Raw genomic sequence first — 15,208 nt, 5'->3', positions numbered from 1 at the left:
GCCCCTCTGATGGTGGCACCATCTTTACAGCAAGCCCCTGTGACCCAGACTGCCTCTGCATTGAGGCAGGTGAGGCAGCCTGTGGCTGTACCTCCACTGGCACCGCAGTGCCGAGGACGGGTGCCACAGGGATTTCAGCCGCATGCAGACACAAGTAAGCAGCCTGCCTCCACTTCAGCCTCAGCCACAGAAGGAACACCCCATAGGAGCGATCACGTGTGGATGGGGTTCACTTTGGTGACTTTCATAATACTGATAAACCTCAATGCAATGAGATGGTTCGTGGTAGCACCCTGATCTGTGTGATCCCATTGTTTGAGGGCATTAAAGCTTCAGATGATGAAGTGAATGTGCGATGCAAAGGTGGTGGTCGGGCACACTGTGCTGCCAGTGGTGACGCGTCTTCCAGGCATTGTGAGGAAACAGGAGACATGTCTGTGTGGCAGGCATTTTGAATGTGGCTGCTCCTTGTGGGAGAGGAGTGGTACTGGGCCAAATGCAATCCAGGATGTGCTGTTCTCAGGAGAAGCCTGAATCAGTGTGGCCCAAGCTTCCCTGCCATCCTGGTCAATGGTTTGACACCTCGGCCGGACCTCTGGAAGGCCTCACAGTACAGGATCACTGTGCTCCCCCACATCCTCCGCTGCCGCCGTCTCTTCCTTCTACGACGACGTGTTCCACTCCTCTGCATCTTCCTCCTTAAGGTCCACATCTCTCCAGAGGGCCATGTTGTGCAGAGTGTAGCATACCACCATCAAGCAAGAAACCCTTGAAGGAGCGCACTAGAGGGTGCACCAAAACACCTCTCCCCGCCCCCCACCCGGTCAAGGCACTGGAACCACATCTTTAGGAGTCTGATAGCCTGCTCAAAAGTGGCCCTTATGCTGAGATGGAGCAGTTGTAGCACCTCTGTGCCTCCGTTGTGGATCAGCAGTCATTTCTTTAACAGATACCCCTTGTTCCCTCGCTGCCATCATGTAATCTCTCTGGTGGCATGAATAGCTGTGACACCTGTGATTGCTTCAGGATGAAAGCATCAATGCAACTGCAGAAAATGCTTGTGGTGGTCACACTCCAGCTGGATGTTGAGGGAATGGAACCCTTCCTATTGATAAATGCCCCTGGCTGCTCCGCCGGAGCCTTGATGGCCACATGGGTGCAGGCAATCACGCTCTGCACCTGAAGGGAATCCTGCCATGGAGGCAAAGCCCTTGGCCCTCTGGGCTTGAGTGGCTCCATCAGTCTAAAGTCAATGTATTCCGATGCCCTCTCATACAGGGCATCCATCACCTTCCTGATGCTCTGTTGGGAGACCGCTTGCAAGTTGCCCACTGCTGCTCTTGAAACAACCCAAAGGCAAAGAAGTTCAAGGCCACAGTAACTTTCATGGCTACTGGCAAGGCATGCCCACATGACCGGCCAGGCCTGCGGTCCTCCTCCACAAGGGCACACAAAACAGCAACCACCTGCCTTGATAGGCACAGCCTCCAGTGGCACTGCTGCTCCGACATGTCCAAGAAGCTGGGTCATTGGTGGCAGACCCTATGGCGAGCGTAGTGCCTTCAAGCCCTCCCTGTCCCTCGGGCATCACCTCTGTATCACTCTATACCAAGAGGCTGCATGTGTTGCTGGCGCAGCTGCTCCTCATCATTACTCATTGCCACCTCTGACTAGCTGAGCCCCAAGTCCAGGGATGCCCTCTCTTGCCACCAGCTACATGGGAACGGCTGCCTGGACACCCGCCCTTCCCCACCCCCGCCGTAATGCCCCACTGACCCCTGCAAGTGCACGTCCTTGCAATTGCCCCATTTCCTCTGCTTACATAATGGTCACTGTGTGCCAATGCATGAGCTCCTCCCTGCTTATTTATTTATCATTTATACAGCTTCAGGAATGGTTCCTGCTTCTCTGAATGGCTCCCCACTGTGGGGCCGCCTCCTTTCCTTGGACATGCTGATGATCCAACGTGTTTCCCATCCATTGTGTTGAAAATCTGAATCAGCCCTGCAACGAGCTCTCAAATGACTGGTTGACTGTCTCATTTGATTACCCGTTACTTTCAGGCAAGTTTCCACGATCCCCGAGATGATATCACCAAAATTGCTGGGAGGCGGGAGCGCATTGGGAAACCAACATGCTGCTCGATGCTGTAATTTTCCTAGCATGGCTGCCTCCACCTCGGGATGAAAATTCAGCCTATTATATCTGCATTGATCTGTCCACTATGTGAGGCTTACACTGTAGTCTGTCTTATCTATTTACAGTTCTGCCACTTTGCCTATTACCTTCAAGTGCCTGTTGGAAAATAATCATATCGATAGAAGAATTGCGAGGTTTGTTTTGCCTGTGGGAGCTACGATCAACATGGATGGCACTGCCTTATATGAAGCTGTAGCAGCAATATTTATAGCACAGGTTAACAACTATGAACTGGACTTTGGACAAATTATTACTGTAAGGTAATGGGAATTCTCATTGGAATTTAGTATTTTCTGACCAATTTTTTTCCCCTCTTTTTCTAACTGGGGTTCACTTGCCCTCAAATACCTTATCCAGTTTGCCATTGATGTTGAGTGCTGTCTAGTTATTAGGCCATAGATAGACCTAAACCTGTCTTCATCTGACAATCACACAACTGCACTTTCTTTTTTATTTGCAGCATGTTTGACCTGAAGTCATAAGACTTCACGAGCTTCGAAGTCAATGTTTCAGTGCTGAGTTCACCAGGGCCACACCACTTGATTGTGTATGATTATGCCCCACTCTGGTAGGTCTATCCTACAGGTGGAACAGGACATATCCAGGAATGGTGGTCAGTCTGGGATGTAATAGATGTAACTCTGTGAGTGCATGCATATCAAGCTGTTCCATGAAGCTGCTTTGCTGGCTTGGGTACCAGTTCCCACAATTTGGTGAGGAGGAACTTGCAGGGCCCAATAGGCTAGAATTGTTCGAGTCGTGCCCTGATTAAATGCCTGGATCATTGCCAATAGATCCATCCGATATTTCTGATTTGTGCTAGTTGTTTTCAACTGAGTGGCTTTCTAGACCACTTCAGAAAGCATTAGAGTGAACCTGCTGGTATGGGACTAGAGTCATAGGTAGGCCATAGTGAACTTTAGTGATTTTTAAACTATCCAGTAGTTTATATTTTTGATTTGCTAGCCCACAAATTACTAGATATATCAAACCAGTTTTACAACTTTCATGATAGAATTTTAACCCTCCACCTGGCAGAAAATGGGTGGGGGGTCAGTTAGAATGAGCTGATTCCTCCTCCTGATCTGGCCAACTGCAATTTTAATTTGCAGGTGCCTAGGCCACTCACCCGAAGCTGGCAGGAATCTTGAATAAATATGCAGATCGGGCCATGCTTGCATCATCTAGGCCGACTGCAATCTTAACCCCAGATCTGTATGGGGAAGCCACATCCTCGTGGTTTCTTTGCCAGGGCAAACCTGTCAGGAATTGGATCTGGGGCTAGAAGAGGCCCAAAAAGTTAAACAGTTCTAAAAGTTTGGTGGGGAGGTTTCCTTGTTGGTCAGGGGGAATAGGAGTGTTCTCTGAGCCCTACAAGGAAACCTTTGGACTCCCCTACGCCACGCTTCCCTTTCCCTTCCCCTGACCCTGACCCCCTCCAACCATTTACCATTCACTTGGGTCTCCAGCAGCAACCTCCAGCTACCCATTCTCTCCCACCAGCCAAGTAGTAATTCCCGCTGCCTTTGGATGGAGCTCCAATATGAAATGAGGCCCAGGAGCTAAAGTCTTTCCATGGGTTCCACAGTATCAGCATGTGAGCTTACAGATCCCACTCACTGGTAAAACAGCCCCCACAGGCTCTAGATTTCTAGTTCAGTAATATAATGCAATAGGCTACTGCACACATCAGGAGTGGGAACAAAGGGCAATTTCCACCCCATCCCCAAATGAGGCACAGGAGCTGCTGTCTTGCTAAGATCCATAATCAAGTAGGGATCGAACATGGACTGCCATGATCTCTACAGCTCAGCTTCTCAGAGCAATCAGGGGAGACAAAATTTGAATTGATATGATGGTGCTACTCTGTTGTGACTTGTGACCTGATTAGGTGAAAATTCACATATAAAAAACTGCAAACTCTCTGAGTTGTGCAACCACAATGTTTTGTCAAGCAGTATTTGGAATGGAGGAGTTAGCATTTGGAGTTAGCCTCTAGTTATTAAATATTTAGCTTCTATCATAGTTTCCTGCTGTCACAAAGTACTGACTGCTGTGTTTGATTTTCTTAATGTGCCTCTCTTGTGCCAGGCCTGGCCCACTAGTCATGCCTCCAATCCCAGCATTTCTTTTTCACTCGCACCAACACAATGGTAATTGCCTTGTGGGAGTCCCATGGAGCTGGACGGTACCTGTGATTTAATTTTTGTACTTATGTTAATTGTTGGGACATGGAAATGGTACTAAAATCCAGTTAGAATACAGATTTCAGGAAGATAAAGCAACCATGTAAATAATGAGCTTGGCAGTGATGTCGCCACGTCAATTAGCCTGCTGACACAGACGAGGTTTTGGAGAGCTGCTAACACCTATGGGAATTGTACACCAACACCCAATCACTGCCTTCAACCCTGCATAACTGAGGTCCTGATGCCAGCTGTGCTGAGCAGAGATGAGTGCTTAGGTGGACAAAATGGGAAGGAAAAGTTAGACGTGGCATCATCCCTAATACCACTTTTATTTGCCCTGGGTTCTGTTGGCTTTAGAACAGGATTGCCAGAGGTGTGGATACAAGGCACCCTCTCCATCACAGGTAGAGAGTAAGGGGCCAAAGCAGGAAAAACCTGCATAAAAAGTAGGGAGTCTTACCCGACAAAAAATATTTTCTATTTATTTTTTTTTCCTAGCATAACAGCGACAGCTGCCAGTATAGGTGCAGCAGGGATTCCACAGGCTGGCCTGGTGACCATGGTTATCGTCTTGACATCTGTTGGTCTTCCTACAGATGACATCACTCTAATAATTGCAGTAGACTGGGCATTGTAAGTTGTGAAGCAAAGATTTTTTCTGTTATATGTAAATCTTATATTAAGTTGTTTTTACCCCAGCAAATCAAGTGGCTGGCTATTTTTCAGACTGCTAACATTTAATGGCTTTTTTATCCAAAGGGATAGATTTCGGACCATGATTAATGTCCTGGGAGATGCTCTGGCAGCTGGAATTATGGCTCATATCTGCCGAAAAAATTTCACTCAGGAAAATGATGAAGTAGGAAAATAATTTTGTTCTCGTTTCAAACTTTGCTTCACTCAGCAGATGTGTCTAGTGGCTTGTTAACTCTTTTGAAGATTGATATTCTGATAATTAATCATGGAAAATAATGTATAAACTTCACCAAGAGCACAGTGGCTGTATACATTAATTACCTGGTGTGACATTGAGCCATTCAGCCCAGGAAGATGCCAGCTTTGATCCCTGATCTGTATTAACTTATCTCAATCAAAGAAACCACGACTTCCCTTGGAAAGAGTATGGATGTCAGGTGAAGACAGGATCAGCTTCAGCTATGATAGAGTCATAACGGCACAGATGGAGACCATTCCGTGACTCTACGATGTCCCCTATAGACACATAGGCCGGAATTTTACGCTGGGCGGACGGGAGCCAGACTCTGACGTAAATGTTGGTGCCGATCCCGCTCCCGTCCAGCCTGGGGATCCGTCCCGTATTTTATGGATCCCCAGGCTTCAATTGGCCCGAGGCAGGACTTCCACCCACTTGAGGGAGGAGGTCTCGCCTCAGTGAGTTGCTGGCCAATCAGCGGGCCGGCAGCTCTTAGTCTCAGCAGCGCCACTGGGAGCGGTGGCCACTGCTGAGACTGCAGCCCAGCCGACTGAGGAGGACGCAATGGAACTGGGACAGAAAGTAAGTTTGGGCAGCCTTGCCATGGGAATCGGTCGTGCCCTGGTGAGGCTAGGGTGGTCGTTTGGGAGGAGGGGGGCGTCTTGGATCCCGGGGTTGGGTTGGGAGGCGGGGGTGGCCCTCAATTGGGCACCCTGTGCCTGATTACCAGGCCCTCCCCCCCACCCCGCCTCGGGGTGCGGAAAAGCCGACAGCTATAGCTGGGTGGCCTTTCACATCCCCGGCACACCCGCTTGCCACGGGTAAAATACCCGTGGAGGCGGGCGAGGGCCCTTAAGTGGCCACTTAAGGGTCTTGATTGGCCTTGGGGGGGCGGGCCGCTTCTCACCAACCCGCCCCCCACCGGACCCCCGTAAACTTGGTCGGAGGCGGAATCGGGGCGGTTAGGCCTCCCAGAGCCTGCCGCTCAATTTTACGCCACCCCCACGCCACCATCCGACCCGCTGGGGCGGCGTAAAATTCTGGCCATAGCTTCTGCACTGTCTACGTTTACCCCTCAAGAACAGCATTTTTGGCAAAGTGCCAGAGGCTGACTGCTAATACCCACAACCTCAGTGTTTTCAGGAGAGGAAGAAAAAACTCACGCTGAGCAATGATGACAATGACTAAATTGTCTCTGTTATTATTTTGTGGGCATTGCTATGCGTTTTCTTCCCTCATGCCTGTAGTGTTTTATTCTTGCATAGGCAGCTGATTCTTGCTGTGTTGGAGTCTTTCCATGCTCACCTTCAATGAAGAATGCAGGAGGGCCTGCTAGGAGCAGCACCAGGCATACCAAAAATGAGCTGCCAACCTGGTGAAGCTCCAACCCAGGACTATTTGCATGCCAAGCAGCGGAAGCAGCATGCGATAGACAGGGCCCAGCGATCCCACAACCAACGGATCAGATCTAAGCTCTGCAGTCCTGCCATGTCCAGTCATGAGTGGTGGTGGACAATTAAACAACTGACAGGTTGAGAAGGCTCCACAAATATCCCCATCCTCAATGATGGGGGAGCCCAGCACATCAGTGCGAAAGACAAGGTTGAAGCATTTGTATCCATCTTCAGCCAGAAATGCTGAGTAGATGATCCATCTCAGCCATCTCCTGAGGTCTCCATCATCATAGGTGCCAGTCTTCAGCCAATATGATTCACTCCAGGTGATATCAAGAAACAGCTGAAGGCACTGGATACTGCAAAGGCTATGTGTCCTGACAACCTTCCAGCAATAGTACTGAAGACATGCTCCAGAACTGGCCCCACCCTTAGCCAAGCTATTCCAGTACAGCTACAACACTGGTATCTACCCGGCAATGTGGAAAATTGCCTTGGTATGTCCTGTGCACAAAAAGCAGGACAAATCCAACCCAGCCAATTAACGCCCTATCATTCTACTACCGATTATCTTGCTTCTTTTAAGGGGTACATTTCTTCTGGCCCTGGTGATTTATCAACTTTCAAGGATGCTAATCCCATTAATACATCATCTCTCCCTATGATGATCACATCCAATACTTCACATCCCTCTTCCTTAACTACAATATAGAGTCATAGAGTTATACGGCACAGAAACAGGCCCTTTGGCCCATCATGTCTGTGCCAGCCATCAAGCACCTAACTATTCTAGTCCCATTTTCCAGCACTTGGCCCGTAGCCCTGTATGCTATGGTGTTTCAAGTGTTCATCTAAATACTTCTTAAATGTTGTGAGGGTTCCTGCCTCTATCACCACTTCAGGCAGTGTGTTCCAGATTCCGACCAACCTCTGGGTGAAAAATTTTTTCCTCAAATCCCCCCTAAACTTCCTGCCCCTCACCTTAAATAACCCTTTGGTTATTGACCCCTTCACTAAGGGAAAAAGTCTCTTCCTATCTAAACTATCAATGTCCCTCATAATTTTGTATACCTCAATCATGTCCCCCCTCATCCCTCTCTGTTCTAAGGAAAACAACCCCAGCCTTTTCAGTTTCTCTTCATAGCTGAAATGCTCCGGCCCAGGCAACATCCTGGTGAATCTCCTCTGCACCCTCTCCAGTAAAATCACATCCTTCCTATAGTGTGGTGCCCAGAACTGTACACAGTACTCCAGCTGTGGCCTAACTAGCATTTTATACAGCTCCATCATAACCTCCCTGCTCTGATATTCTATGCCTTGGCTAATAAAGGCAAGTATCCCATATGCCTTCCTAACCACCTTATCTATCTGTGCTGTTGCCTTCAGTGATCAATGGACAAGTACACCAAGGTTTTTCTGACCTTCTGTACTTCCTAGGGTCCTACTATCCATTGTATATTCCCTTGCCTTGTTAGTCCTCCCAAAATGCATCACCTCACACTTCTCAGGATTAAATTCCATTTGCCACAGCTCCGCCCATCTTACCAGCCCATCTATATCGTCCTGTAATCTAAGGCTTTCCTCCTCACTATTTACAACACCACCAATTTCCGTGTCATCTGCGAAATTACTGATCATACCTCCTATATTCATGTCTAAATCATTAATGTACACTGCAAACAGCAATGGTCCCAGCACCGATCCCTGTGGTACACCACTGGTCACAGGCTTCCACTCGCAAAAACAACCCTCTGTTTCCTGCCACTAAGCCAATTTTGGATCCAATTTGCCAAACTGCCCTGGATCCCATGGACTCTTACCTTCTTAACGAATCTCCCATGCTGGACCTTATCAAAAGCCTTACAGAAGTCCATGTAGACTACATCAACTGCCTTACCCTCATCTACACATCTAGTCACCTCCTCGAAAAATTCAATCAAATTAGTTAGACACGATCCCCCCAACAGCTATTTAATATTTTAATATTTTCAGCTATTTAAATGCACTAACAGCTGCTACTCACCCAACCAATCACCTTGCAGAATTCCCGTGATGTCACTGTAAGTTTTTTTTCGAGTCTCAGGGCGCAGCGAGAGAGGAAGAGCAGGTCCACCAGCCGCCGCCGCTCCTGTCCTCAGGTAAGTGAGGGCCTCGAGCCCCGCACTCTCTTTTACAGCTCCCGTTCCGGATCAGCTTCCGCCCAGGTCCGCCAGCCGCTGCCGCTCCTGTCCTTGGGCAATATCTGCATCGTCCCCCTCTTTTGTGAAGAAAGATACAAAGTATTCATTAAGAACAATAGCAACATCTTCCGCCCCTACACATAGGTTACCTTTTTGGTCTTTTATGGGCCCTACTCTTTCCTTAGTTATCCTCTTACTCTGAATGTATTGATAAAACATCTTTGGGTTCACCTTGATTTTGCATGCCAATATTCTTTCATGCCCTCTCTTAGCTTTTCTAATTTCCTTTTTGATTTCACCCCTCCACTTTCTATTCTCCTCTCGGCTTTCTCTAGTCTTGAGTTCTCAGTGTCGGACATAACCTTTCCTTTTCTGCCTTTCCTTACTCTGTAAGCTCCTTGACGTCCATGGGGCTCTAGATTTGGCCGTCCCACCCTTTTTCTTTGTGGGATCAAGTTTACTCTGATCCCCTTGAATCTCCCCTTTGAATGCCTCTCACTGCTGTGACACTGATTTACCTTCAAGTAGCTGTTTCCAGTCCACTCCTCAGCTTGGTAAAATTGGCCTTGCCCCAATTGAGAACTCTAACTCCTGTTTTATCCTTGTCCTTTTATGTTAAAACTGACTGAATTATGATCACTACCACCAAAATGCTCTCCCACTGCCACTCCTTCCACCTGCCCATCTTTATTTCCTGAAACTAAGTCTAACACTGTGCCATTTCTTGTTGGACTTACTAGATACTGGCCAAAAAGGTTCTCCTGAATGCACCTCAAGAATTCTGCTCCCTTAATTCCTTTCACATTAAAATCCTTCCTTTTTGGCCTCCTTGTCTTGAGAAACAACGTGTAAGCGCCTAGAGGTGGTCAGTGGTTTGTGGAGCAGCACCTGGAGTGGCTATAAAGGTCAATTCTAGAGTGACAGACTCTTCCACTGGTGCTGCAGGTAAAGTTGGTTGTTGGGACATTTACACAGTTGGCTCTCTGCTTGCACTTCTGTCTTTTTTCCTGCCAACTGCTAAGTCTCTTCAACTTACCACTCTTCAGCCCCGCCTTTATAGCTGCCTGCCAGCTCTGGCGATCACTGGCAACTGACTCCCACAACTTGTGGTCAATGTCGCAAGACTTCATGTCGCATTTGCAAACGTCTTTAAAGCAGAGACATGGACAGCCGGTGGGTCTGATACCAGTGACGAGCTTGCTGTACAGTGCGTCCATGGGGATCCTGCCATCTTCCATGACTCACATGACCAAGCCATCTAAGGCGCTGCTGGCTCAGTACAGCGTACATGATGGGGATGTTGGCTGCCTCAAGGACCTCTGCGTTGGAGATACGGTCCTGCCAACTGATGCCAAGGATTCTGCGGAGACAGTGAAGATGGAATGCGTTGAGACGTCGCTCTTGGTTGACATACGTTGTCCAGGCCTCGCTGCCGTAGAACAAGGTATTGAAGACACAGGCTTGATACACTCGGACTTTTGTGTTCCATGTCAGTATGCCATTTTCCCACACCCTCTTGGCCAGTCTGGACATAGCAGCAGACACATTTCCCTGGCGCTTGTTGATTTCTGCATCAAGAGACAGGTTGCTGGTGATGGTTGAGCCCAAGTAGGTGAACTCTTGAACCACTTCCAGATGGTGGTCACCAATATTGAAGGATGGAGCATTTCTGACGTCCTGTCCCATGATGTTCGTTTTCTTGAAACTGATGCTTAGGCAGCCGCAAGCCTGTCGATGAGTCTCTGCAGACACTCTTCCGTGTGGGATGTTAATGCAGCATCGTCAGCAAAGAGGAGTTCCCTGATGAGGACTTTCCGTACTTTGGTCTTCGCTCTAAGACGGGCAAGGTTGAACAACCTGCCATCTGAGGAGGAAAATTCCTTCCTCTGAAGACTTAAATACATGTGAGAGCCGCAGTGAGAAGAAGATCCCAAATAGTGTGGGTGCGGGAACATAGCCCTGTTTTACACCACTCAGGAAGGGAACGGAATCTGGTTATGCTGAATTGTGCCTTTCATATTGTCATAGAATGAGGTGATGAAGCTTCGTAGCTTTGGTGGACATCTGATCTTTGCTAGTGTCTGAAGAGACCACGTTTGCTGACGAGATCAAAGGCTTTGGTGAGATCTATGAATGCAACGTAGAGGGGCATCCATTGTTCACTGCATTTCTCCTGTAGCTGACAAAGGGAGAACAGCATGTCAATAGTGGATCTCTCTGCTCGAAAGCTGCACTGTGCCTCAGGTTAGACACGCTCAGCCAGCTTCTGGAGTCTGATTAAAATGACTCGAGCGAAGACTTTCCCCACTATGCTGAGCAGGGAGATTCCACAGTAGTTGTTGCAGTCACTGTGGTCACCCTTGTTCTTATAGAGGGTGATGATATTGGCATCGCGCATGTCCTGTGGTACTGCTCCCTCGTCCCAGCACAGGCACAGCAGTTCATGGAGTGCTGAGAGTATAGCAGGCTTGGCACACTTGATTATTTCAGGGGTAATGCCTTTCACCTTAAACTACCCCAGTTAATATTGGGGTAGTTAAAATCCCCTACAATTACTGCTCTATTGTTCTTGCACTTCTCAGAGATTTGCCTACATATTTGCTCTTCTATCTCCCTCTGACTGTTTGGGGGTCTAGGGTACACTCCCAGCAGTGTGATTGCCCCTTTTTTGTTCCTCAGCTCAATCCATATGGCCTCAATAGATGAACATGCCAACATATCGTCCCTTCTCACAGCTATAATCCTTTGTCCAAGATTTGCACCCCCCCCCTCCTTTCTTATCCCCCTCCCTATCGCGTCTGAAAACCCTATAACTAGGAACGTTGAGCTGCCATTCCTGTCCCTCCTTAAGCCATGTTTCTGTAATAGCTAGGATACCATACTGTCACGTGTCTATCTGTGCCCTCAGCTCATCTGCTTTATTTGCTATACCCATCCCCTTGCCAAACTAGTTTAAACCCTCCCTAAGAGCACTAGCAAAACGTCCTGCAAGGAACTCAGTCCGGGCTCTGTTCAGGTGCAACCCATCCAGCCTGTATAAGCCCCATCTCCCCGAGAGCCAGTCCCAATATCCCAAGAATCTAAAGCCCTCCCTCCTGCACCGTCCTTCCAGCCACGCATTTATCTGTCTTATCCTTCTATTCCTGTACTCACTTGCATGTAGCACTGGGAGTAATCCAGAGATTACTACTTTTGAGGCCCTGCTTGCTGAATTCTTACCTAGCTCCCTAAATTCTGACTGCAGGACCAGATCCCTCTTTCTACCTATGTCATTGGATCTGATGTAGGACACAACTGCTGGCTGTTCACCCTCCCACTTCAGGATGCTCTGCAGCCTCTCAGTAACATTCTTGCCCCTGGCACCAGGGAGGCAACACAACATCCTGGATTCACGTCTGTGGCCACAGAAATGCCTGTCTATTTCCCTGACTATTGAATCACCTATCACTATGGCATTTCCAGTTTTCCCTGTACCCCCACTGTGCAGCTGAGCCATCCATGGCGCCATGCACTTGGCCACACTCCCCAGATGAACCATCACTCTCATCAGAATTCAGAACTGAATACCTGTTGGACAGTGAGGTGCAATCAGGAGTTTCCTGCACTACCTGCATGTTTCTTTTTGACTGCCTGGTGGTCACCCATTCCCTCTCTCCTTGCATAATCTTAAGATGTGGGGTGACCAGATCTATAAACGTGCTATCCTCATAGCTCCCACCCTCATGAATGCACCGCAGAGACCCAGGCTAATGCCCAGGCATTTCTGTGGCCACAGATGTGAATCCAGGATGGTGTGTCGCCAGCTGCCGCTCAAGTTCCAAAACCCGGAGCTCAAGCTGCTTCATTTGCGACACTCCCTGCATAAATTGTTACCCATGATACGGGAAGCATCCTGCAGCACCCACATAACACAGGAGGCACACTCACGAGGTTGAAGCAACCCTGTCATACCTTTATTTATTAGTTGACCCTTTGCTACCACTAAAGAAAAGAAATGTTATCAATACTAAAACACCTGAGAGCTAGGAATAAAACCTTACTAGTACCGATAAATCCTACTACTAATGAATACAGTTCACTAATTAAAATAAACTTTACTCAAAAAAAATTATACCAGCTACTCACTTGTTCCTTATAATTAAGACTTAATTTTTTGTTGTTGGATTTGTCTGTCATTGGCACTAGCCAGAGGAATCCTTTCGATCATTACTGAAGGCAGCCTTTAGCAAATAGAAGAATGATTTAGGATCACTTTTTATAATTTCAGATCGGTGCAACTCACTGTTTATCTCTCAAAGGGATCTCTTGACCCCATGCCATGCTCTGTCATAATCTATCTACACAACAGTTCCTGACATCTCTGAAAAGGATACAAGCTTTGATTTCGTCTCACAATCGCCTTTGCTGGCAGCTATATTGATGAGATTATCTTTGATTATCTGCTGTCTTCCACTAAATACAGTGAGAGGGGAGCACTGAAACTGATCCTAAACACTTTCATTATGGCAAAGTTAAGGAGAAGTCCTGCTTTGAGATATCTCTTCCTGCCAGACTAGAATTGGATTTGCATCAGCAATTTCCTTGAGGTTTCTCCCGATCAGCCACCATATTTTTGGTGGAGATATCTAATTGACATGTGAATGGGGTTTCCAGTAATCTCCTGCCAAAGTTATGGTGGCCCATCGGGAATGCATTGCATGTGTGCTGTATTGACAGTGCAATTTTACTCGCTCTCTATTATGTATTATTTTGCACGAGGTCTGTAATGTGAATGCAGCCGTCATGCATTCTACCTGAGAGAGAATACTACAAAGAGACATCCAGCACTTTCATCAGCTCTGACAAAAGGTCATAGGCCTGAAACATTAACTCTGCTTCTCTCTCTCCACAGATGATGCCTGACCTGCTGAGTATTTCCAGCACTTGCTGTTTTTATTTCAGATTTCAAGCATCTGCAGTATTTTGCTTTTATTTTAGTAATCCAGAGATGCAGGCTAATGCCCTGGGAACACAGGTTCAAATCCCACCATGGCAGCTGGTGGAATTTAAATTCAATTAATTAATAAAAATCTGGAATTAAAATCTAGTCTCAGTAATGGTGCCATGAAGCTTTCATCAATTGTTGTAAAAACCCATCTGGTTCACTAATGTCCTTTAGGGAAGGAAATTTGCCATCCATACCTGGTCTGGCCTACATGTGACTCCAGATCCATAGCAATGTGGTTGACTCTTAACAGCCCTCTGAAATGGCCTAGCAAGCCACTCAGTTGTCATGGGCAATTAAGGATGGGCAACAAATGTTGTCCTTGGCAGTGACGCCCACATCCCATGAAACAAATAAAATAAAAGCTTGCTGAAACAAAGGTTGGTGAGTAGCCCAGTTCAATTCCACCTTCACATCTGCAAGAGGAGAATAGAATGAACATCTCGCATTCCTACTAAGTAACACTGAATTAACACTCTGTACGAGATTTCTTCCACTTTCTGTCTTGGCATTCTAAAATGCTATCGATTTACCTTTATTTTCCCTAAGAATTTCTTTGATTCAACACCTGGGGTATAAGAGAAAATTTTCATCTTGGGGAGAGTAGATCATTCACCCATTTTTCTGTCCATTGATATCAGTGGAATGTAAACCGGATGGTTCTGTCATAGGTGGTGATCCATTCCACCAGACTACTGCCCATGCAGTGAAGATGAAAATTTACCCCTATAATTTTGATTCTTGTCATCTTAACTGTACTTGGCAAAGTAGTTTAATCATTGCTTGAGTGACCTACAATTTATCAAATTGTTTAGCTACAGTGAGTGATCTATCTAATCTGCTCACTATATTGTTTTGATTTAGGTTCCACTGATTAGTGAAACAAAACCTATAAGTATTAATCAGATCATGGCTTATCAGAGAAATGGATGCGCGAATGATGCTAACAAGGCAGACAAACAAATCTATGCAGTTACCACAGATGGATCCCATAATGTACAAATGGAGTTGGGCCTCAGCACCAAAAAAGATCACTGCACCATTGAAATAGATGAGTTGGAGACCAAAGTATAATAACAAGAATGCATACTCCACAGAAATATTTCATGCCATATTGGTACTGTGTATGACTACCTCACAGTTGTAAATGTTATATATACATGAGAAGTGAAAAGCAGTCTGATGGTAGTGCTGAAGATGCACAGTTGTGAATTACTATTCATTTTTTGTGTAAAAACATTTTATTTCTTTTTTTTAATCAATACCATGTGATGGTTGTGCATCTAGATTATTTATTGAACAGTGTAATGGAATAAATTAAGGGTGTA

The 15,208-nt window shown here is 46.8% G+C and overlaps 1 protein-coding gene across 1 annotated transcript in view; it reads left to right on the top strand.

Moving 5' to 3' along the window:
* slc1a7a (solute carrier family 1 member 7a) overlaps window positions 1–14,954 on the top strand; it is a 98,273-nt gene extending 83,319 nt beyond the window's left edge. Inside the window, exons 8-11 of the mRNA XM_068036428.1 lie at window positions 2,265–2,459; window positions 4,887–5,021; window positions 5,148–5,247; window positions 14,745–14,954. Coding sequence (XP_067892529.1) covers window positions 2,265–2,459; window positions 4,887–5,021; window positions 5,148–5,247; window positions 14,745–14,954 — 640 coding nt within the window. The remainder of the gene's footprint in view (window positions 1–2,264; window positions 2,460–4,886; window positions 5,022–5,147; window positions 5,248–14,744) is intronic.
* The last annotated feature ends 254 nt before the right edge of the window (window positions 14,955–15,208 follow it).

Source organism: Heterodontus francisci, chromosome 8, assembly GCF_036365525.1.
Source record: "Heterodontus francisci isolate sHetFra1 chromosome 8, sHetFra1.hap1, whole genome shotgun sequence".
Classification (NCBI taxonomy): Eukaryota; Metazoa; Chordata; class Chondrichthyes; order Heterodontiformes; family Heterodontidae; genus Heterodontus; species Heterodontus francisci.
This window is presented reverse-complemented; position numbering and strand designations above follow the sequence as displayed.